Raw genomic sequence first — 24,506 nt, forward strand, 5'->3', positions numbered from 1 at the left:
CTTTAAATTTTCATATAAATTGGTACAATTTACAATCACTAGACCTATTTTGTTTTAGTTAATATTTTTGAGATTAGAAGGATTAAGACTTGGTTAAATTATCTTAGTGTTGTTTCCATATTGATGTTGTGTTGTGCTCTCTGTGTCCAGGCATCACCACTGTCCTGACAATGTCCACCATCATCACTGGTGTCTCAGCCTCTATGCCTCAGGTGTCTTATGTCAAAGCTGTAGACATCTACTTGTGGGCAAGCTTCCTGTTTGTCTTCCTGTCAGTCATTGAGTACGCTGCTGTTAACTATTTCACCACAGTGGAGGAGATGAAGAAGCTCAAGAGGGCAAAGGTCATTCATTTTCAGTGTTTCTGTGGCCTCTAATTTCTTCTTCAATCTCATGTGACATGTTTGACCCACAGAAAATCATTTCCTACCATCTGTAACTCGCTGACCTCAAAGCCTAACATCCTCTCATCTCCTCTCCTCTGTCGCTGCAGATCCCCACCTTCAATGCCACCGAGGCTATGGTGTTCGATGGTTGTTTCCATGACAATGACATCGACCTGACCTCTTTTCCAGAGGTTTCCAGCACACCAAATACAGAGAGGAACACCCAGACACGAAACTCTACTGTCTCTGCACCCACAGAGGGCACCAGGCTACGCCGCAAGCACCCTTTAAAACAAAACCTCAGCTTCATAATGAGCAACAGTTATATGATTGACTCCTACTCCAGAGTCATTTTTCCCCTTGCTTACCTGCTCTTCAACATAATTTACTGGAGTATGTATGCATAGGACATTCACTATGCAGCAAATAAACAGTATCTTTTTTTGACTATTTTCACCACCCTACAGTGTAACACCAACAGGCTGCAATAAACTTTCAACACTCTCTTCTTCTATGGGATATGACCTTAAGTTTGCACAGCGTCTGCTGTGAGAATAGATATACTGCATAACGTCTTCTACTTAAGATGTGTTCAGTTGTCAGAAAATGTGAGATCAGCTGTTTCATTTAATGGCTGTTATTTTTGTGCATGTTTATGAGTGTTTTTTGCATGCCTGTTTTATAAGAGAAAGAGTTTTAATCACACCTTCCCATTCCCTTGAATGAGAAAATGTGTCCAGACTTTTCAGGATTTTATTTTAGTGCTTGATTAGACACATTATATACATGAAGTTGTATAATTATTGTACAGCGTCTTGAAAAATAAATATACGCTCTTACAGAAGTGTGTTGAGTTCATTATTGACCAAACAGGAGTTGAGAAAACAGTCGATTTAGTAGTCGTTCAAGAGCAATCAAAAATAAATCAAATCAAATCAAATTAAAATAAATTACAGATAAATTCTCTAGTTTTCACAGCTTTAGAGTTTGTGCAGTGTATTTCAGTGTGTCCAGATGGGATTTTAACCCTTACATACTGTTCATATTCTGACCCTTCACAGTATCCCTTCATAAGTAGAGTCTATACTAACTTTTGAACCACAAATCTATTTTGCATTCATTAACATCTTATCCGCCTTTAATAAATCAAACCTAAAATAGGTGAACAGGTGACAGCATAATGATTTTAATCTATTTTACTTCATGTGAAGAATGCAACGGTATTTTTTAATAGGTGATTTTTTAATTTCTGAAAGGTACATAATACAGCTGTCATGAAATCGTTTAGGTTTCCATTTTTCTGAACACCTACAACAATAGATTTTGGCCACTTGGGGACAGTAGAAACAAGCTATGAACAAGCCAATAGTCCCAGTAACCTGCATTCTCTCTAATGGCCAGCAGGGGGCGACTCCACTGACTCCAAAAGAAGTCTGGTTGTATAGAAGTCTATGAAAAAATGACTCTACTTCTCACTTGACGTATTACCTCAGTAAATAGTTTCCTAATGAGTTCATGGTCTCAATCGCTAGTTTCAAGTTGTCTTCAATACAGCATGATGTTCATTTTGTAAACTATGGTCCAATTTAATTGAAACATTTATGTCACCTAAAAAGTCCTGTTCAGCACTTGGTTGTACTTAAAGACCCTCTCAGGAGTCGGATGTTCAGTTTTTCTGGTAACTAAATTTTGTTTTAATGGTTTTAAGCCTGTTTGTGTTCGCTAGCTAAAATTAGCATTAGCATTATCATGTAAATGCATCTTGCTAACCAAGCTAGCAGCTAGCGTTAGGGTCAGCTCCACCCTCTCATCCAAATATGGTCACTTCTCATCACTTCTGGCTCCAAAAATCCAAGTTGGTGATGTTAAAACTCAACTCGAGGCCTAAAGAGGCAGTCCACAAACCAATGGGTGATGTCACGGTGGTTACGTCTATTATTTTTATGCAGTCTATGCTGTGAACCCAACAATGTCATATCAATTGTTTAAATTGATGGGACAAATTTGTTAGCAAAGTTACACATCCAGCAGATACAGAACAAGTTTAGCATTTGCATTAGCATTTATCTGTAGTCTTGCTTCTGGTTATCTGGTGAATGTACAGACGGGTGACAAATTAAAGGAGAAACCAGTACAGTCTGAATGCTTGACCCCTACAGTGAGGGGATCTGGTGATTCTTTTATGCTGTGGGGGGCATTTTGCTGGTATGGTTTGGGTCCACTTGTCTCCTTAGAGGGAAGGGTCACTGAAAATCAATACAAAGTTGTTCTGAGTCATCACCTTTAGTCTGTGATGAAAAATTTCCATCCTGATGGGAGTGGTCTCTTCCAGGATGACAATGCCCCAATTCACAGGGCATGAGGGGTCACTAAATGGTTCGATGAGTACGAAGATGATGTGAATCATATGCTATGGCCTTCACAGTCACCAGATCTCAACTCAACTGAACACCTATAGGAGATTTTGGACTGAAGTGTTAGTGTTGAACAGGTGTTCTTCAGCCTTGGCATTGATTCAACAAGTCTCTGAACTCTTCTGGAGGTATGAACACCAACAACTTGGTGTTTTTAACCTTTGGTATTTGTACAGATTAATCAAACAAGGTATAATTTGTTAATTAGTGAGTTTTAGAGATGCTTGATGGCAGTTTGTTTTCTGTTTGTTTGTTTTTTAACCTTTGGCTAGCTGTTTTCTCCTGCTTCCAAACTTTATTCTAAGCTAGGCTAACCATCTTCAGGCTGTAGCTTTAACTTTAACACACAGATATGAGAGTGGTGCTGATCTTCTCATCTAACTCTCAGCAAGAGAGAGAATCAGTAGTTTTCCAAAAATGTCAGACTACTCCTTTATGAGTATCATTCTGCTCATACAGATTGTCAGATCTCCAGGCCTACGTCATCCAAACTGCACAGACAGAAAACTACTCTATTATATGTTATGTTACTTCCACTGTGTGGTGCTAGAGCTCCACTAATATTAATATCACTCTACTTGACTCCCCCTTGTCTTGACCACCCTATATATTTGGTACTGCATTAGTCTAATGTAGTGAAGTCATACTGGCACCTCTATAACAATGTCTCAGAACACCTGGACCATTTTAAATCTGTACAAATATTGATGTAGGGTGTGACTGCACATAATGATCTATTGTGGTGAAGTGGTTGTAAATGCTGTAGTACGTGACTAAAACACAAAGCTCAGCAGCGGACATTAACCAGGTAAGGACTGCCAACCTTTTCTATCTTTCATAAAGAATGGAGAAGCCAAATAAAGGCTGTTGATGGTGAAAGAAACTATTTGGATCTGCTCTGCCAACACTGTGTCTCCCAGCCTTCTGCTGGAATGAATAATAAGATATCAAAACCTCACCTGTGGTTTTCTGCATCCCTCTGTATGACTCCCTCTGGTTTGCAGTTATAGAACTACACCTTTTTATCTTATTCACAGAAAACACAAGCTGGAGCAGCATCAAATCTAACTGGAAGGTATACTACACAGAAAGGTACACTAATTTATTTATGTTATAAAATCATTTATTTATGTTTTCTGCATCAAAAAGGTATTAAATAATTGCTGCAAAAATAATAAAACATTTTTGGGTCATTAGGTTGTGAAGGAAGGATCAAATTCAAGTTTAAATCTTTTGCCAGTGTAGTTTGTCTCCAGGCCGCAGGTCCTAGTGTTTTCCATTGATAATATAAATCTATTTTTTATGTAGCCTAAAACAAGTTAAACATGTACCTTTTTATATGTTCCTATATTAGAACATTTTTAATGACAGTGTAATTGATTATTATACCCTTAATGTCCTTTAAATTATAAAAACACAGTCCCAGATGTGTGTGTGCACTCTTTAGAGTGTAACTGTATTTAATATAGAGCTTAACTGTGTTTGTGTAATTGTATTTATTATGCTTGGTTAAACACATGTTAAAGAGCCACAACAATGGAGGAAATAGATGTGTGTGTGATAATTAGCGCAGTGGTGGCGGTGAGTGACAGACAATCAGCAGAGTCCTAAAAAGCAGGTGCATAACATGAAAGACATACTGGTGTAATGCTAGTGGTGCGTGACTTCTTCTGACGTAAATGTCTCAAAGCCAGGACTCTTTTAGCTGTGTAGTGTTTCCCTGGAAACCCTTGTTTACAGAGTCTAGACACACCCTGAGGCGCACCTTTCTTGCCAAACAAGATACAAAAAGTTACATCTCTTTCTTCAAATAGCCCCCAGGGAAAAAAAGTAGTGTACGGTGTTTTTTTAGGATGATAGCAGAGCCCAATGGACATTTTTTGATTTGGTGTAAAATCAAATCATTTGTTTAGGACAAGTGTTGAGTGAGACTTGCCTGAGGTAAAGTGACTGTTCCACTTGACGTTTCAGGGGCGTGCCACATGTGTGAACTATTGATCCTGCATGAGAAAGTCACAGTGAACTTACACAGCAGCCTGCTCAGCCTCATTTGAGAGATGAAAATACACGTCTAATGTGGTTTAGCTTTGTTTTTGAGTTTCAGTTTTGCCAATGGGACTGTGAAAAAGTTACTCCTCTCGCTTTTCACTAAGCCCTGGTTCCCAACATTACTAGTGTTTTTGTGTTAAATCACTAATGTCAGTCTAATGTTTGTGTTAATTTCAGTCATGTCGCACAAATGTAATATGGGTTTCAGTTGTTGAAGGGCTTCAGTCCCGTTCTTTTTGACAGCTGTGATGATGGGCAGATCATCTCCTTAGTCAGTGGTAGTGGTAACTGGTAGTGGTGAGTCACTAGGCTCCGTCAAGTTGAGGTAGGAATGATAAAACTGTTCTGTAGTAAATGACATTTTGTATAATTTGGTACACTCATAGCTGTGTGTGTAACCAATGTTGTTTTCATTTTTTGAAGCTGTAGTATCAGTCTAGCTCACCCTACGGTAACCTAACATGGTACATTCCACTTAGGTGAGGCTGAGAAGGTAACAGACCAGTCACTAGTCTATTGAAGAGACTAGAGAGGTGGCAACTTTCTGTGACGCTGTAGATTTTATTTGTTTGTTAATATGGCTTAAGTTATTTTTGTTGGATTTCCTGGGATTCATTTTTGTCTCTGTTTAGTTAATATTTTTGATAAATACATCTCACCTTTTTTGTACGTACTCCAGCCTGCCAACCTGCTTTTTTGCAACTTCTCTTTAAAGGTTTCCAGTGCTCAAATACCATCTTCTGCCCTTTATTTGGGGTGGCGGCACTACAGAGGCGTTATGTCCTATGAAAATGAGGACATAAAAGTCATGAAAGCTTCAGGCAATTGTTCTGGTGGATTTTCCTGTTCGCACATGTATGCCTCCTCTGTCAGGTAATATTTTGGTGGTGGTGTCTCCTTTATCTTAATTGGGATCACAGCTCATCTCAGGCAATCATAGCCGAGCTGATTTGATTAATCTCTCTATTCAGACATATCTGCCTTTATACAATGTTTAACCGGCAACCTACTTTCAAATCACATTTAAAATGTTTTTATATGGTTCATTCTACAATTTTTGTCATTTAAACTATCATTTTCATCTCATTATCTTACTTTATGTTTTTATTTCATGTGTTTGAGAGTATGCTGTGTTTTAAATGTTATATTACTGTTAATATTTCTATGACTATAAAGATATAAGAGGACGAACCAGCAACAATGTGGTGTTACAGTGATGTTCAGTTGGTATTAAGGGGCTGAAGGAAACTTTGCCAAGAAGGATGAGTCCATGGATTTGTGCCAACTTCTGACTTCATTTCTCTATCTATATCTGAAAACTGAAACAAGACAAGTGGATTTATTGGCCAAGGAACATTGTTTATCCTATTTTGGACATCACACTTAAGTTTGGCTTCATCTTGTTCTTGCCTGTCAGGAGTTGACGTCAATTGCTGTTTGCCCAGATTAGTTTTGACTAACTAAAACCATGCAGGTCAAAACATTGCAAAAACAACTTGGGAGCTTGCAAATTCAGTGTGTGGACAGCTTCTCATTTTGTTTTGTTGCAGCATTTTGTCCTGCACCTGTACCAAACTAAGATATAGATGTAAGTCTTCTAACACAGTATCTCTTTGTATTTTCACTGCTTGATAACAGCACAATTTCATAAGATGTAATCACCTCTGAAAAGCTTTGTCCTAAGCAAACATTCACTGTTTGTTAATGGAAAGTATGTGTGTCTACAGCACAGTATGTACTATATATATTAGTATTTGCAGTTTTGCGTAGCAGTGACAAAGGTAATGTGTTTGTTCTGTTGTACTTTGTTGGTGTTTCTCAGCATGAATGCATTCAAGTGTTTTATTTAGCTTCATTCATTTCTTCAGGATATTGTGTTTGATTGACTGAATGATCAGAACCAAAGATAAAATCTTGAATACATATAATTACATGAAAAGCCTTTAGCATCCATTAGCTTGATGTGAATGAAAGAGTTGTTTGTGATTAGCCCGGGAAGTTTTATGTATGACTCACCTCTTTCACCCTTTTCTCCAGATATTGTGCAACAATAGTTGTCAAATGTGCCATGTCACAACAATGACACTTAAACCAGACATTTCCACATGGGTCAATAAACTAAAAAAAAAAAAAAACTTTAAAAAACTTTATTTGTTATATTACAGAGTGAAGAAGCCAGGCTCACATGTCAGACAGCCACACTGGTTGCAGATATACCTGCTCGTTGTCCTGCTGGCAGGTAAGATCTAACACTGATAGAGTAAAAAATAAGGTTGTCTGCGACAATATGACAATGTGACAATAGAGAGGAGTCATCTGTCAGCTGGTCACCTTATCTGTACTGACATCTCTGCACCTCTATTTATAAACTCTTAACGTTTGACATGCCAGACATGCCTGCTGCTAAACCTTTGTCATACATGCACACACATGAATGTGCTAAGTTCCTCACTAATATATACCATAACCTGTTATTCTTGCCTGATGTTTCATGCAAAACTTCACAATGCTGTAGCCTCTTTGCAGAGGAAGGTGGAAAATATAACAGAGGAACAAACTTGTGTTTGTTATTCGACAACTGGGAACTTACCACATACAGTACAGTAAACATGAGCTTCTCGAACACTTTTGAGGAACCTAATTAGTCAAAAGTACACTATCATTTTGTAGTTCATGTGCAAGAGAATAGAGGTTGATCCAAATCAACTATATGGAAATTGTCCTATATTTCAGGATAACTTGATACATGTATTGAAACATTTTATATTTCTTTGTTTCTTTATTTTGAAGTTATTTATTTAATTTTTATTAATATTTTAAAATCTTCAAAAGAAACAAGATTTTTTACAACAAGACAGATCTTTTAACTTGTGAGGAACATAGTATTTAAAACTAGTTTTTCCAAATTTGTTTCCAAGTGTTTGAAGTTAAAACATCCTGTGCCCTGACATAATAATGACTGTATTAAGATCAGAGAGCAGAGATCGTTTGGCATTTGAGCTATATAGATTAATAATGTTAAGTGCAACTCCCTTCTGTCGACTTAAAAAGGACCATCCCACCTTTTCATACAAGATACAATGGTGAGTGAAGGATTTATCACCTGTGATTAAGTGTAATTCACTGTGTCAAGAGGCTACAGTATCACCATAATTAAGTGCAGACAGAATGAACGATAGTCTTCGGACTAGCTGAAGAAAAACATGATTTGTTACTCTTCAGAAATATATAGAAATATATAGATATATGGATATATAGATTTTGATCTTCAGTTTACCACAAGGGTCTTAAAAGTGAGCCAATTATCCAACCAGATACCTGGTTACCTGGTGCAAGTAAGTCAGCACTTTACCATGAAAGAGGAAGAAACTAGATTACATTCACCTTTAGATTTCCTGTTAATTGTAAATGTCACTCTGGCTTACAGAGAAAATTTGTTTCCAGACTGGTTAAAAACACATGACTTATCTACAATCATTAAAGGGTGTAGTAGTACTGTGAAGTCTTTGCTGAACATTTAGCCAGATTAAATTAGATAATAGTTGAAAGCCTCACACATATCTGACTTATCTGTTATTTGTTGATTATCATAAAAGATAGCAGAAAGAAGAGAGGTTGAGCAATTCTTTTTCAAGGATTGAAGGATTTAACCTTCCAAAACTCAGATACATTACCACAGGAGTGTACAAAGAGGACAAGTAATAGTCAGATTTGGCTTTTCTAATAAAATTGATTCACTGGTGCCTAAAACTCCAGACCGTTGGTAGATTTGACTTTTTTCCAAGATGTTTCTTGGACAACAAGAGCTTTGGAGATGTTTGGGGAGAGTTTTTATAGCGTATTAAAAAGTGCATAAAATATTAAAAACTAATTCAGGGTTAGAAATTACATACATACAAAACCCTGCTCATTAAAATGTTTAACATTGTTTTTCTTGCCAATGCATCGTTTGGAGTCTGTCTGGTGGTTTTGAGTGCTAATTGGGCAATGGTCACCAATGTCTTGAACAAAGACATTGGATAATTAAGTGGTTTTTTAGTTGATATCAGATCGATCATATTTGATTTTAACTGGCATGTTTTATTTGGCCTTGTGGGACTTGAAGTCGACTGATGTCAGTTAAGCACTATGAGTTATTAGAAAGCCAGTCCAAGTTCATTTAAGTCATCCAAAAGAATGAATTCAGAGGAAACGTGATGACAACAACGTGACAACTTCTTCCAGGGCTGCACTAGTTGTGAAGTTATGTTTGATTTCCTTGTTCCTCCTCATTCTTTCTGTGCTGACTGATGATTGTTGTTGTGTTTCCCCATCAGGTCACGCTTGTAATCAGACCTCTGCTGCTCATTCCACTCCTTCACTTCCTGCAACAACTGCACAGACCTCAGGTACACTTGCAAATGCTGAGAATCATCTCACTAACTGCCACTTCAGTAGAAACATCTGTAATCAGAAAAGGGCAAACATTCATCTCAGGCTCTGTCAAACCACAACTGTTGATGTCATCTGGGTTATCTTGGTCTGAGATGAGAGACTACAAATTTTAATGAACAAACAGATATAAAAAACAGGAAGCCTGCATTTCTAGTGGGTGGCATGGACTTTGAAAGATGGGGTGTTTACCAATTTTGTTTACCTATAAAAGTTGCTATTGGTTGCATTATGGGAAATGTAGGAGTTTGACCATTACCTTGGTCTCTGTGGCATCGATTTTGACTATGTTCTGCCTTTCCTTTTCACTGCAGTCTACTACTTTGTGGATGTCACTGTGGATGTGACTGGACAGAAGAAGAATGAATCAGAAATTACATCCTGGGTATGAAGGGAGAATTACAATACCAAATGCATGATGTTTATATCCTTTGATTCAAAAAATGAGCACCATGTTCCTTTTCTCAGCTTCGCCAAGTTTTCCAAAACAAGTTGGAGAACTGCGTGTCTTCAAACCATGAAAAAACAACTGCTGCACCCACCTCTCTCCAAACTACATCTGCAAACACTTCATATGAGACAACACCATTAGAAAGCAACACCACAACCACAGCACCAATAACGTTAAAGACAAACACCACAACTACAAACACAACGTTACAGAGTGACATCACAAGCACAACGGCAGCCACAACAATGTTACAAAGCCACGTCACAACTACACCTGCCGCCACGACAATGTTACAAAGCCACGTCACAACTACACCTGCAGCCACGACAATGTTACAAAGCCACATCACAACCACACCTGCCGCCACGACAATGTTACAAAGCCACGTCACAACTACACCTGCACCCACCGCAGTGTTACAAAGCCACATCACAACCACACCTGCAGCCACCGCAGTGTTACAAAGCCACATCACAACCACACTTGCACCCACCGCAGTGTTACAAAGCCACATCACAACCACACCTGCACCCACCGCAGTGTTACAAAGCCACATCACAACCACACCTGCAGCCACCGCAGTGTTACAAAGCCACATCACAACCACACCTGCACCCACCGCAATGTTACAAAGCCACATCACAACCACAGCTACAACAAATCACATTACCACAGAGGATGTAACACAGAGCAACAACTGGAATAATTCTTCACCTAATGGCAGTAGGATCAGAGCCGGCAAGCAGCGCGTTCCTCATCACATTGGTGTCACTTTGGCACAAACACTAACCAGGTATCACTGTCACTGCAATGTTTTTGTTTTTTTGTTGTTGTGGGGTTTTTTTGTAAAATGAACGCACAAATGAAAGGATGTGCAAACATTTTCATAAATTAGATGACAAATTAAATATTTTGGGGGCATCTCCCACTGTTTAATGCTGTTGTGAACTGTAAGTATGCTCTTGTAATAGTGAACTTATCATTGAAAAATTATGTTCCCCAGAGGTCATTAAATCATAGAGTAGGAACAACTACCTTTTATGTGATTTATTACTTTAATTATTTAAATGAATCATGTGTTTTGTTTAATCATCATACAGAGTCAAACCACTAGAGATAGCTATCTCAGTATGTCTAGACTGAGATATCTCAAAAACTTTTTAATGGATTGCTGTGAACAGACATTCACATTTCACACAGGTTGAATCCTTATGACTTCAGTGATGCCCAGATTTTTCCTCTAGTGTCGCTATGGAGTTGACATTTTTGGTTTTGAGTGAAGTATCTTGACTATTTGACTATGACTATTTGATGGATTGCTGTGAAATTTGCTGCAGATTATTCAAGGTCTTGTCAAGATAAATTCCAATTAATTTATAGATCCCTTAATTTTTCATCTTGCTCCATCATCAGATCCAATACTTTGGTTTATGACCAAGTCCCAACAAAACCAATCATATTCCCATCCACCTCAGCTGTACTTGAATTTAGCGCCAATTAGCAAATGTTAGCATTCTAACACACTAAACTAAGATGGAAAACATGGTAAACATTAAACCTGCTAAACATTAATATGTTAGCCTCGCCACTGTGAGCATGATAGCATTAGCTGTTAGCATTTAGCTCATAGCACTGTGCTTAAGCACCATGGATGTATTAAGGAGAAGCCTCACATTACAAGTAGAGTACAAGCGCAGACTCACAGAGCCACTAGCATGACTATTGGTCTTGTTAACTAATTAATGATGTACAATTTATTTTTCAGTGAGAGCAGTAACAGTAACACAACTGGCCTATTTCAAGTAAGCAACATTAAAATGTGTCTGTGGGTTACAGTACATGTGAGTAGAAGGATCATATGAATCACAGTTGATTTATGTTTTAACAGGGAATTGAAGTTTCATGCGCCATGAAGACTGCAATAAAGTAAGTGGAATAGGGCTGCAACTAAATTTTATTTTCATTATCAATGAATCTTGCTTGCTTGATTAATCAGTTTATCGTTTGGACTATGAAATGTTAGTAATGTAATGTTAATAGTGAAAAAATAATGTACCAGAAACCAAGGTGGCTTCATACTAAAATATGAGCAAGTATATTTATCAAACAGAGGGAATTAGAAATAAAGGCCTCTCTCTAAATTAAGCCTGCTTCCAATGAAGGCCTGGTACCCTCAGCAGCTGAGGTAAATAAAGGCCCCGGCCACTATTTGAGGTAATACAGTTTCAGTTATAAAATGAAAAAAGGATTTTAAAGGACAGGTTCACAATTTTTTTAAGTCTGTCTTAAAACAACAATCAAGTGCCCAAATGAACTCTGAAAGAGGTTTTCCTTGCTGGAATCATTCCTCCTGTTCACACTGGTTATTAAAAGATCCCCTTCAAATGCCATTTCAGTGTAAGTGATGGGGGACAAAAGCCACAGTGTGTCCACACAGTCATTTTGGGCAAAAATGCATTTAAAGGTTTATCTGAAGCTTATATGAGGTTTCAGCAGTCTGAGTTAGTCATATCAAGTGGATCAAATTCCCTTTTTTTGTTTCCTCAAACAGTGTTTCCCTGTTGAGCTGCGGTGGAAGTGTAGTAACAAAAAGAAGAACTTTGGCACTAAAAAGACTAACGTTTAAAGATATCGACTTGATTTGACTCATTTGGACGGCTGAAGCTTCGTATTAGTGTCAGATTAACTTTTAAATACATTTTTAAAAATTTGGTCCCCATCACTTACATTGTAAGTGCATTATGAAGGGATCTTATAATGGTCAGTATGAACAGGAGGAACATTGATTACAGCAAGAAAAATATGTTTAAATGTTAATTTGGGCACCTGACTGTTGTTTTAAGACAGACTTGAAAAAATGTGAACCTGTCCTTTAATAACAGTTTTGAAATGAGTGAAAAGAGTGTAACGAATCTACTTGTTAACATTGTCCTTATTCTTCAGGAAGACCAACTGCACTGTAACACTGAGGCTGAGGCAGCGCATACCTCCATGTTGTATCCTCCGTACTCTCTGTGCAGCCAGTAACACTTTGTCTAACATCTCTGTGGTGGGAAAAAGAGCAAATAGATTGAGTGAGTGTTGCATACTCTAAAATACAAAATAACAATACATAACATACCAACAGTAATGATGCAAACAACCCTTTGTCTCATTTAACAGATTCTCTACAAAATAAGTGCGACAGCAATCCCCAAGAGGCAAAGATTTGCAGTTACACTGGAAAAGACAATGCATCATGGTGAGTTGTTTCATTTTTACAACGCTTCCCCTTTTTTAACCCCTAACATATTTATTAAATGATCATTAAAAACAAGACCACTGTGACATTTTTTCATACTTTGAAAAGCTGTACTTTCTAAACCAATATTTATGAATTGATCTTTAGGTTAAATATGTCCAGTATGATGATGTAATGTATTGCCTTGGCATTTTTGTAATATTTTATGAGGTTTTTGGGTGTGGTGTCTGGTTATCTTTCAACAGTGAAGAGTCATATGTGGCATCTAAATACAACACAACTAACTGTGGTCCAGGTGAGCTCTAACATTTCTTTTAAACGTCTTAACACCAGAGAGAGAAAAGTACCGCTTTAACAAATCACCACACATTGATGTGTTAAAGTCTGATTTTAAAATGGATAGAATTTGGACGCATGCCACTGATCCGCACACAATAACCCACAATGTCAAACAAACCTTTACAAAGTTTACACATTTCTGATGGATGAAAACCTGACAAGAGTCACTAAATATTCAAACCATCTGCAGTGCCACAGCTCATCCATATTGATTTGAAGGTCTAAAATCTTTCTGAAATCTACACATGGCCAATTCAATTGATTAGACTTTATTCTTACTGAAACACTACATGAGTTTATATATTATAATACATGTCAAAACACAGACCTACACAGAGCAATTTAAGGGTTTTAAAGGAAAAGTTCAACATTTATGCTCATTCATTTTTATGGATAGCGTTAGATGAGAAGATTTATATGTTACCTCTCTCATATCTGTCCATTCCATATAAGGCTCCTGCCAAAGCTCACTAATAAACGCATTATATCTTGTTTGTTTAGAGTTTATTTTAGTCCAGGAGCAGTACCTTGTAAGCACTGTGAGGTTGCTAGGCAGTCAGCAGAGACTCCTGGAAGTTATTGCTCCTCTCCTGCACATAAATCCCCTTCTAAAACAGCAACTTGCTGTTTTTACACTTCGGTTTTTGTCTGGATTAAACAAATGAGATTTTTAAATTTTTGAGCTTTAGATGTGGTGGTAGGCTTTTTTTTTTACCTTAAGACAGAACAATGCAATCTGTTCCCCCTGTTTACAGTCTCTTTGCTAATCTGGCTGCTATTTTGTGATTCAGTAATGGCAAAGATCCTTGATTTTGGCAGTGATCTATGATCCAGGAAAAAGGCTAAAGGCTCTTACATCTAAATCCTTGTTGCAGGGAGACATAAAGACAACTGCTCACAGATTCTTATCATCTATATTGACGGAAACTGATGAAAAATGCAAGAATTAATCTGATTAAATAAACTTATCATAGAAACCCAAAGCTCTGATCACTGTCAAATTTTGAGCGGCATGTTCTCACCATCTTGTTAGAGGTTAGATGTGTAGATTAGTGGCACAATCTCAGCCTGTCCTAATTTCTCCTCTGTCAGATTAAAAATTATGGCGCAGTGCTACAAAATATGGTGAAGTAAGACAGGTTGAACATTGCTTGTAGAACTTGAAATTGCTATGATTCACACTGACATTTAAAGACAGTAAACCAACATGTTTTGACTGTTTCAGAAAAGGAGAAAAACAACTGCAGCTGCTCTGCTTACTGCAATGGGACTGGTTAGTGTGTTATCAACTAACAAAACCATCACCATCAACATTATTATCTAAATAAACATCACTTTTTATAAGAAAGCTTTCATTTTGTTTCTGTTTTTTAGATGCATACTACACTTTTCGCGTTGAAATAGAAAATCCCAAGATAAACATGTCATACCTCCTGTCCATGGTAAGTTCATGCACAGGTATGTGTGCACACATAGAACATGCATACATGTGAGTGTATCTTTTAGTATTTGTCTCTAATTATCAAACAATAATCTTTTGAATTTTAACAGATATCTCAGTTGAAACATCCACTAACCTGCCCTCCAAGTAGAGGGTAAGTTTTTGCCATTCTTCAAGCATATACAAATTAAATTTTATATGAATAAATATGCATTCATTAAGTCATAATCTTTGAAATGTTCCTTCATAGTGTTCCATGTCCTTTGCCCAGCATTGCGTCTGAATACAAGGTAATGAGCAACCAAAGCATATTCATATTTCCATAATTTTCATATTCTCTACTATGACTATATTGTCTATTTGCTAGAGCAAAACTAATCAAACCATTTTCTCTATAATATTGAAATGTGTCACTGTAACATATAGGGCTGTAGTCAACCAAAGAAAATGTTGGTCGACTAAAACCGTACATAATCTTCGCGGGCGAGGGGGTGGGGGGGGGGCGATGTAATGGGACAGAGTGCACAGTAAACTCGGCAGCCACACATTTCTCTGTTCTGTATTTCTCTGTTTGTGTCTTCAGGTTAGGCTAACCCATTGTTGTTAACTTCACTTTTCCAACATTTGGGGAAACAACAGTCGTGACTTTTTAGCATTTATTAACTGACACACTGTAGTCTGTACTGTACATCTACAGCCAGACTGACAACTTACTACTAACCTTTTCCTCTGCCCCGCTCGCATCCACCGTCACTTCTCTGCCCCTCGCTCTTTCCCACTCGCTACTCAAACATACTCCTTAACGGAGCCACGCTACCAACAGTTTCCCAGGCAACGACAGAGGTTGACTCACGTACCGGAACAGCGCTGCACAGAGACTCCCAAACGCTATCGATTTCAAATCAAAATCAAATATTAATTTATTTTTTTTTGGCCTGGTGGGGGTTCTCGTTGTGTCATTATGGAGAAACACAGATTCAGTAAACGTTCAGTAAACGTTGAGTACAGTTATACCCAGCAGTCTCCATTAGGTTGGGCGAGTTCAAAGTTGTGAAAACAACGGGGGTGTTTTGAATACACCCCCGATTTCACAGGTAATTTGTTAGTCTGTCCCTCCCGCCGCAGGAAATAATGGATTACTCCTGGAAAGCTATTGATGTAGCACTTTTCTCCTTATGAAAATAACACGGAGATTATTCGACCAATGAGAATTTAGTCGGACGAGAGCATATCGACCAACTAATCGACCAGTCGACCAGCAGACTACAGCCCTAGTAACATAATCACATAACATAGTTTGACTAAAATGGAAATTTCCACTCAGGATGCCAAAGGGAGCTGTGGAAATACCGACACAATGTGAGTCTAATGATATCACATTACCTTTGAAAAGAAAAGTACTTTCTACTGTTAGAATTGATACATCTGATACATTTGAACATTGACTGAAATCTGCGCTCTTCTGATTATTTTTTTTAAATTTATTTTTATTGTAGTTGCAGAGTGATTTTAAGCTTTGCTCATGAGGTTCCTATCTGTAACGTGTCAGCAGCTGTGATGATTGTGCTTCAGTCTGTGAAAGGCATTCGTTATGATGGACCAGTGACTCGAGCAGGTGTGTATTTTAACTACAGGGAAACAAGTCAACAAGTCAATTCAACATCATTTCATACTGTCAAGAAAACAACTTTTCATTTGTGTTTTATCTCATGTGTCACACAGCGATTTGTGGAAATTCAGTTGGCGGGAATCCATTGAACTCCCTGGTCACATGGTCTAACATTAACCTTAAGCCCTCAGACTTCTGCATGGTAATACAAGAAACTCAAATCCTCCAATGGTTTGTATGATCTTCTTACCTTCCTATTTTCTGCACAAACTTAACTAAAACTTTACAAACTGAGTGAACATAATTTATTTCAGGGCTGTTTGTAGTCCAGTTGTACCACCTGATGTCAGATTTTTACAAATATTTGCAACTAATATCTTAATTTATCTCTTTAAAGTAATGGAGGAAATGTGCTTCTGCAGCTGGACGAGCAATGTGTTCAGAAGCCAGTCACTACACCCAGTCCAAAAGTGACAACCATGCAACCGGACACCACCAACTCGTCTGTAAATGTAACTTCACCCCCACTGAACACGACAACTGGAGCCCTGAACGCCACCACTACTGTCTCCACTCTTGTCTCCACTAATGTCTCCACTAATGTCTCCACTACTGCCTCCACTACTGTCTCCCCTACTGTCTCCACTCTTGTCTCCACTAATGTCTCCACTAATGTCTCCACTACTGCCTCCACTAATGTTTCCACTAATGTCTCCACTACTGTCTCCACTAATGTCTCTACTAATGTTGCCACTACTGCTGCTAATGTCGCTAATGTCACAGTGACAGCAACAGCAACACTCAACACAACTACTGGAAATGAATCAGTTTCTGTTATCCCTTCAGAGAGACCAACAACCAATCAAACAGGTTTGTTCTTTCACCTCTGCTCATGTGTACATCTCTGTGAGATTTACGTCATTATAGCAGCCTTGTATCTTTTTTTTTTGGTTGACTGCAGCTGAAAGCAGTGAGAGCCAAGCCAACGCGCTGCTTGAGCGGACAACAAATGTGTCCAAACTGAACTCCAGTCAGGTGGATCAGCTGGTATCACAGCTGGAGAATCTTTTGGCGGGCCCCAACATCAGCCTGGCTCTGGGAAACACTTCCATCAACATCGTCAGCAATCTGCTGGGCGCTACTCCTGAAACGCTGGCCGCCTCCTCCAACAGGTTACAGATGAATTGTCTTTTACATTCTCTAACATATTGTGTACTATTAAAAAAAATGAATGCTACAACTTGGGGTTTTTTGCACCACAAGTTATTTTATGTTGATTAATTTTGTCCACACAGCACATGTGTTTTGGTTTAGTCATGGTTTGTCTCTATTTATCCTCCCAACACACAAATACGCTTTCATACAAGTTGACAAAGGCAACGAGAGAGAGAGATTGTGATTATTTAAAAATACATATATATATATATACTGCACCGAATTCAAGGTAATTACTCTAAAAATAACCTATAATAGTATGTAAAGTTATATAATTATATACATTGTATATTTTTGCTGGATAATAATGAATTATTGTTATTTTGCACACCATATCATACCAGTTAATTTCCTTTTTTCTGTTTTTTCAGGATCATAGGGATTGTTGATACAGTGGGACTGAAGCTGCTCCTTGAAGAAACAACTGAGACACTCTTGTCGCCGGCTGTGGCTCTTTCTGTGAAAGCAGCAGATGGCAGTAATTTCCAAGAAACATTTTTTTCCATCTCAGATCCCAGTGATGTGCAGGTAAGACAGGAATATTCCAGTTTATTCTATCTGTATTAAGAGTTTTATAAGCCATACATCAAAACATTGGAGAAGTGCTAGCGGTGGGATACTGTGGGGTATATAACAGCTATTTCACAGCACATGTAGAGTTCTATATGTACAAGATTTGCAAGGTTGAGATCAAATGCTACATACTAAATGCACCTACAGCCATCAAAAAGTCAAAATTAATTATTAACTAATTCAGATTTATTTAAGTATTTTGTGCATGCCAAGAGTCAATAAAGAGCTTGGTCACAGCAAACATTTTTCACAGCAGAAACTTTGACCTGTCACAGCATGAAAAGCACATGTGTAATTAATAACATGAATTATGGCTGCTTTCCATCTAGGCGGCTTACTGAGACATTTAATAGGAACACAGTGCTCGTTATTGTTAGTAGTTCCACTCGTCCTGTACTTCAGTGTTGCTGTTGCCACATGGAAACTTTCAGTGAGATGAACCAGGTCAGCAGTTCTGGCTATAACCTACAACTTTCATCACAGTGACATGACTTCTAATATGATTTCTATGGTTACATCTCTATTACACTTGTTTTGGTACATGTATCACCCTTTTGAAGAAGAAACAAGTTGAATTGTTGCAGCATAACTATTGCAGACAGATTGATGTCAGTTGTCCCAAATAAAAACATTGTTTTAAACACATGCTGTATTAATCTGTGGTGATAAAATTTGGTTATTAAGCTTGTGTCTCTCTGTATGTGCCGCATGTGTGCTTCAGGTCCGCGGGGATCCAAGGCACAGGAGGAGTGCGAGAAAAGACTCCTCGATCCCACAGGGCTCCATCAGGCTGCCCCCCTCTCTCACACAGGACCTAACCTCCGAGGAGCAGCAGCTGGCCTCCAGAGTCCAGTTCAACTTCTACCAGAAAAGCACAGTGTTCCAGGTCTATACGTTTAACAAGCGTCCCATTCAAAGCTAGATATGCCTTCAGTATCATTAACTGAGGAGCAACAGGACTCTTGGCTTTTGATTACAATACAGACATTTATTACTCTTATCTTCTGCGTTTTCAGTTTTATATTCATGATGTAGTGTTTAAAGGAAACTGATGGACTACATTTTAAATTACATATTGAAACTGTTGCTGTGTCCCAGTACATACTGTATGTAGTATTGTTTAGTATACTGTGTTGGCAGTGAGTATACAACTAAATCAGTGTACTGTTTTGTTTTGTTTTTGGAGGTGTTCTTTGAGTTTTATCCTTACACCACCATCCATAATTACTTGTTTTGCAGCTGAGAGCAGCTTCTCCATTTCCTTTGAGCATTGCATTGTGGGAGAATAGTGTCCATCAAGTGTTTTTTTTTTTGTAAGCACAGTAATTGATTTGAGTGTACTTTGTAGTACTCAGGATGAACCATGGGTTTGGGACACAGTGATTATCTTTGCAAACTTGACAATTTTTTGACAAAATTTACTTGCATTGTCTCTTCTAAATGGCCATGCAGGACAGATCTCTGGGAATACGCAAACTTAATAGTGGGATCCTGGGAGCGAGTGTGGCCAACCTGTCGATCACAGGACTGCAGGACGATGTTATAATTCACCTGAGGAACACAGAGCCTGTTCCAGTGAGTCTGGTTTAAAGAAAATAGTATGTCAGACTGACTTAAATGTACTAAATAAGGGAAACCAACAACATTTGTGTACAGGAACATTAAAATGAACACAATGCTTTAAATGTGTTATCAGACGAGCCCATTTTAAATTAGGGGTGGAAAGGGATAAAGGACCAAATGCACAAGTGAAGGTTTTACACATTATAGTGGCTGCAATTCAGATACAGATAGACCACAAACATAACATAGCACACAACACATAACAAACATAACAATTGTGAGCCACAGCTTCAAAAATGAAGCGCTAGCAACAGAACAGTTGTTGTCACTCTCAACACATGAAAAAGAAAATGATTCTGTTCAATTCTTTATTGGAAAGTGATACAAGCTCATTTCTTTTTTTTTTCCCAAACTGCAGGCTAATTTTGTGGCTACGTGTGTTTTCTGGGACTTTACATTAAATAGTAAGTTCTCTAAAAGTGTCTGTCAGAGTTAATTGAAGTTAAATGAACAAAGACGAACACATGGTTGATCTTTATTTTCTGTTGGCAGAGGGATCAGGTGGTTGGAATCCAAACGGCTGTTCTGTCCGAAACAGCACAGATAATGAGACCGTTTGTGGCTGCAACCATCTAACCAGTTTTGCCATCCTGCTGGTAAGAAAATGTTTACTTTCTTTTTTCATGCATCCTTTATTTTGGTGTTAATTGAAGAATTTGCCACTCACCATTGCTCCTTTATTCAGGGATGATTTTTCTTTTCAGGGACTTACACTTGGAGCCTCACATTTTTAAGTACTACTACACTTTTTTCCCCCTCCTACAGGACCTCTCCAGACAGCCCGTAACCAGTCGTATCCAGGCCACCATCCTGACCTTCATCACATATATTGGCTGTGGAATCTCTGCCATCTTCCTGTCCATCACCCTCCTCACCTACTTGGCCTTCGGGTGAGTAATGAGAACCACAAAATATATAACACACATACAACTTTTACTGTAATACTTACCATTGAAGTAGCATGCATTTAAAGTTAAACTTAAAGTTACAGTATTATTTAAAACTAATTTATGGTTTAAAGCACCTAAGATTCTTATCTCTTAGTTATCAAATACAATATTTTAAAATTATATTGAAAAATCCACTATATATATTCTATAATTGATAGCAATTAATAAAGCTGATCTTGGCTTTGTTAGTAATTGTCATGTACTGGTCTAGAGTGAATGACAAAAAAGGAAATCACACATGAATAAAGTTTAAACAAATTACCTTTTTTTAACTTAAGCTAAAATAAAATAATGTCAGGTAGGTCAGTAATGAATGCAGTGCGTGGATTATGGTATGTATTAAAAAAAAAACACCAACCAAATTAACCAACCTTGCTAGTGGAGGAAGAGAAGAGAGAGAGGTTAAAATGTTCATTCAAATACTATTGCAGATCATCTTCCAGGCAAGACAATTTTTTGCCTGTGTGACTGTTCTGTACAAAAAGACAAGGGAGGCGAGAAAATTTTCAAATGTGAAAGTTGTAAACAAATGTAATCATATATAAAAATTGAAATAATTACCGCTAGAATTCACAAATGGATCTGACTTGCAATGCAGTAATAAGAATGTGCTAAGGGACATGTATATTTTTTACAGCGCTTTTTACAGTAGACGCACCATCCATTGAGTCCTCTGAGAGATTTCATGTTGTCTAAACCATTTGAACACTGCAGGAAGTTGCGTAAGGACATTCCATCCAAAATCCTGATCCAGCTGTGCCTGGCTCTGCTGATGCTGAACCTGGTCTTCCTGGTAGATGCATGGCTGGCACTCTACCCAGATGCTGTGGGCCTCTGCATCTCCACTGCCTGGTTCCTTCACTACTTCCTCCTAGTTTCCTTCACCTGGATGGGACTCGAGGCCATCCACATGTACCTGGCCCTTGTGAAGGTTTTCAACAGCTACATATCACGCTACATGCTGAAGTTCTCGCTGGTCGGCTGGGGCGTCCCGATGATCGTGGTCATTATTGTCATTGCGATTGACAAGAATAACTATGGTCTTGTCTCCTATGGAAAGTTTGATGACGGCACTTCTGATACCTTGTAAGTCTTGTGTCCAGTGCTGTATCTGCACATTATACACAAACACAAACTATAATTCTTTAATTCTCTCCCATCCTCTCCCACAGCTGCTGGCTGAAAAATGACAATGCCTTCTACGTGGCAGTGGTGGCCTATTTCTGTGTCATTTTTCTGTTCAACTTCAGCATTTTCATTGTGGTGTTGGTCCAGCTGTGTCGGTTAAAGAAGCAGAACCCTCACAACGTGCAGCACCGCACCACTCTGCAGGATGTGCGCAGCGTGGCGGGGATAACTATCCTCCTGGGCCTCACTTGGGGTTTTGCCTTTTTTGCCTGGGGGCCCCTTAACCTGCCATTCATGTATCTCTTTGCCATCTTTAACTCCTTTCAAGGTGAGATGACTGGATACCTGGGTGTGTCATTTATTTAATTATTAGGAGGAACATTTAAGTGTATTCACAGAAAAATTAAAACTTGGATCTTCCATGTGTAGTTTTATGTGTAGTTTTTATCATTACAATTGGTTATGATAACATTGTATTTACCAAAGAGATACGCTGACATCTGGGAACATGGCAGCATCATTACAATGAATCAGACAGGTTGTAAACATGCCAACATTTTAACCTCATTGTCCAAACCTCTTTATTTGGAGATTAAACTGAAAGAAAGGGGATGTGAAATGTCAGCAGTAATCCTTCAGTGCATAAAAAAATGTGTGTGTGCACAACTATGGCAAGTATAGTAGATCAAAGTTGAAATGAAGTTCATTTTTACTTCCAAATGAATTTGCTTTTTCAATTCTTTTGTCATCTCAATCCCCGATCTCAGCATTTAATTTGGCGAGTATAATGTTATAATTACATATAAAATAATAAGATCCAAGTTGTAATAAACTGGATTGATCATTTTCACAAGGTTTCAGTCTTGTAGTGATCAAAACATTACATTATGCAAGAGGACTAACAATCAAACACTGGTAACAAACTTTATCATATAGAGTTTGTTGGTAATTACTTGTCTGCCATAAAAGGTGAATTGTCTTCAGCACTTGACTTGTTTTCAATCAAAAAGGAGACATCTGACAGACCGTAAAGGACTGTGTATGCAGAGAGCTGACAAATCATACTCACTGACCGGAACCCACCATTGTAGTTGTGTTTGTAAAGTTGATGTAATGACTTTAAAGCTAAAATTTCTTTTTTTTTCATACTGTAGGCCTTCAAGAGTTTGTCACCTGAAGTATAAATGCTGTTTCTGTTTTGTAGGTTTCTTTATATTTGTGCTACACTGTGCGGTGAAGGAAAATGTGCGGAGGCAATGGAGGACCTACTTGTGCTGTGGCAGAATGAGACTAGCAGAGAACTCAGGTTACAGATGTTCACTTTTCATTTTACAATTCTTTCTGAATCTGGTCCACAAACCTTCACACATTTCACACTCATGTTACTCTGCACCTGGTTTCTGATTCCTTTGAATATGGGCAGCAGACTTGAGTGCACTAGATGCATGATGATGGTAATTAATCACACATCAAACTCTGGACGATTATGTTGGATTTCACCTTGTCTCATTTCACCGTTATTTTGTAAAATTTCTTTTCACAGAGTGGAGTCGTACTGCAACACAGAAGACTGTGAAGAAGGCATCAGTGACCAGACTCACATCTCTTCAATCGTCAAAGTCCTCCCAGTTCAACAACTCATCCAGCTCTTCCTCCTTCCTTGTCAGTGACTCTTCAGAGCAGTTTCACGGCATCGGTAAGCCAAGACAGTCCACAATTGTGATTGCTTTGTCGGCTCACTGTAAGAACCCAAGTTGTCATGGTAACTATGACATGCTGACTCCTTATCAAAGCTCTGTGCTTTTCACCTTTCCTCTTGTGGCCTCAGGTGGGAGTAAAAGCCATCTGGCTGTGAGATGTTTGCTCATTGATACCAAATTTTGATGATTTCATGCTTTTTCGTACACTTAGCTTGTTATTAGCTTGTCAACTCTGTCAAAAATAGAGCTTATCTATTGCTGCAGGTGTGTTTGGTTTGACGTATGATGAGAGCTTGCTGGCTTAAAATTGTACACAAGTGAGTCAGAGCAATATTATTCGATTGTTACTGGCTCAAAATGAACACTTTTGAGTTGTAACCACATGAACAAACAAACACCTTTTGAAAAACACTTTGAAGTGCGTACAAATTTTGACCTGTTACATTACCACATATGTACATACAGTGTGTATCATTAAAATCAGGATATTTCTGCTCACTGTCAGTCCAACATGTATTAAAAGAAAGTAGAATTTATATTGCTTTTTAAATTGATTTTGTTTGTAACAATGCTTTTGGAAAAAATTGTTTGCCAAAAAAATGTTACCTATTAGGAATAATGAGAGTAATGCTGTGTTTCAGGTAGCCCTTTTGAAGACAGAGCAATCACCGCTGATGAAGACCACAACAGGGATGTGATCCTCAACGAGATCAACAGGCAGCACAGACACCAATCAGCACCCTGATCTAAACAAAAAAAAGGAACAGACTGTTTAATGGCTGTTACTTTAAAATTTTTGTATATAATGTAAATGACTAGAGAGTAATTTATGGACTGTTTATGTACTTCAATACATTTGCTACTGATTTTGAACGAAAAAATTTATTTACAAATAACATAAGGTTACAGTTTTTCAATGAAATAAAAATTGTGAGTCTGCTTGCAGACATAGATGA

The 24,506-nt window shown here is 38.1% G+C and overlaps 2 protein-coding genes and 2 long non-coding RNA genes across 7 annotated transcripts in view; 2 read left to right on the forward strand and 2 right to left on the reverse strand.

Moving 5' to 3' along the window:
* The window catches only part of gabrr3a (gamma-aminobutyric acid type A receptor subunit rho3a), a 19,478-nt gene extending 17,502 nt beyond the window's left edge, over window positions 1-1,976 (forward strand). Inside the window, exons 8-9 of the mRNA XM_067608013.1 lie at window positions 151-344; window positions 494-1,976. Coding sequence (XP_067464114.1) covers window positions 151-344; window positions 494-793 — 494 coding nt within the window. The 3' untranslated portion in view covers window positions 794-1,976. The remainder of the gene's footprint in view (window positions 1-150; window positions 345-493) is intronic.
* Window positions 1,976-24,506, forward strand: LOC137195550 (adhesion G-protein coupled receptor G2). Of its 4 annotated transcripts, none has more exons than XM_067608012.1 (32): window positions 1,979-3,608; window positions 3,838-3,892; window positions 5,565-5,722; window positions 7,015-7,088; window positions 9,166-9,237; window positions 9,595-9,665; window positions 9,749-10,524; window positions 11,497-11,533; window positions 11,620-11,657; window positions 12,675-12,805; window positions 12,894-12,972; window positions 13,218-13,267; window positions 14,537-14,584; window positions 14,686-14,753; window positions 14,863-14,906; window positions 15,003-15,042; window positions 16,077-16,111; window positions 16,249-16,367; window positions 16,475-16,592; window positions 16,759-17,231; window positions 17,323-17,533; window positions 17,948-18,104; window positions 18,871-19,035; window positions 19,602-19,724; window positions 20,131-20,176; window positions 20,265-20,368; window positions 20,538-20,662; window positions 21,437-21,808; window positions 21,895-22,178; window positions 23,055-23,156; window positions 23,394-23,546; window positions 24,196-24,506. In XM_067608012.1, exons 3-32 carry the CDS (start codon window positions 5,628-5,630, stop codon window positions 24,246-24,248), a joined length of 4,263 nt encoding a protein of 1,420 aa, XP_067464113.1. In that variant the 5' UTR covers window positions 1,979-3,608; window positions 3,838-3,892; window positions 5,565-5,627; the 3' UTR covers window positions 24,249-24,506. The 4 variants fall into 4 exon arrangements, with proteins under 4 accessions (XP_067464112.1, XP_067464113.1, XP_067464110.1 ...); XM_067608009.1 differs by having other exon boundaries at window positions 1,980-3,608; window positions 24,192-24,506; XM_067608011.1 differs by lacking the exon at window positions 5,565-5,722 and having other exon boundaries at window positions 1,976-2,064; window positions 24,192-24,506.
* LOC137195555 (uncharacterized) lies at window positions 3,903-6,999 on the reverse strand. Its single transcript, XR_010931134.1, has 3 exons — window positions 6,042-6,999; window positions 5,509-5,632; window positions 3,903-4,800 (listed from the first exon to the last, which is right to left on the reverse strand). It is a non-coding gene; the product is annotated as an uncharacterized lncRNA (long non-coding RNA).
* On the reverse strand, window positions 7,095-12,777 carry LOC137195554 (uncharacterized). Its single transcript, XR_010931133.1, has 3 exons — window positions 12,719-12,777; window positions 9,540-9,627; window positions 7,095-9,292 (listed from the first exon to the last, which is right to left on the reverse strand). It is a non-coding gene; the product is annotated as an uncharacterized lncRNA (long non-coding RNA).

Source organism: Thunnus thynnus, chromosome 13, assembly GCF_963924715.1.
Source record: "Thunnus thynnus chromosome 13, fThuThy2.1, whole genome shotgun sequence".
Lineage (NCBI taxonomy): Eukaryota > Metazoa > Chordata > Actinopteri > Scombriformes > Scombridae > Thunnus > Thunnus thynnus.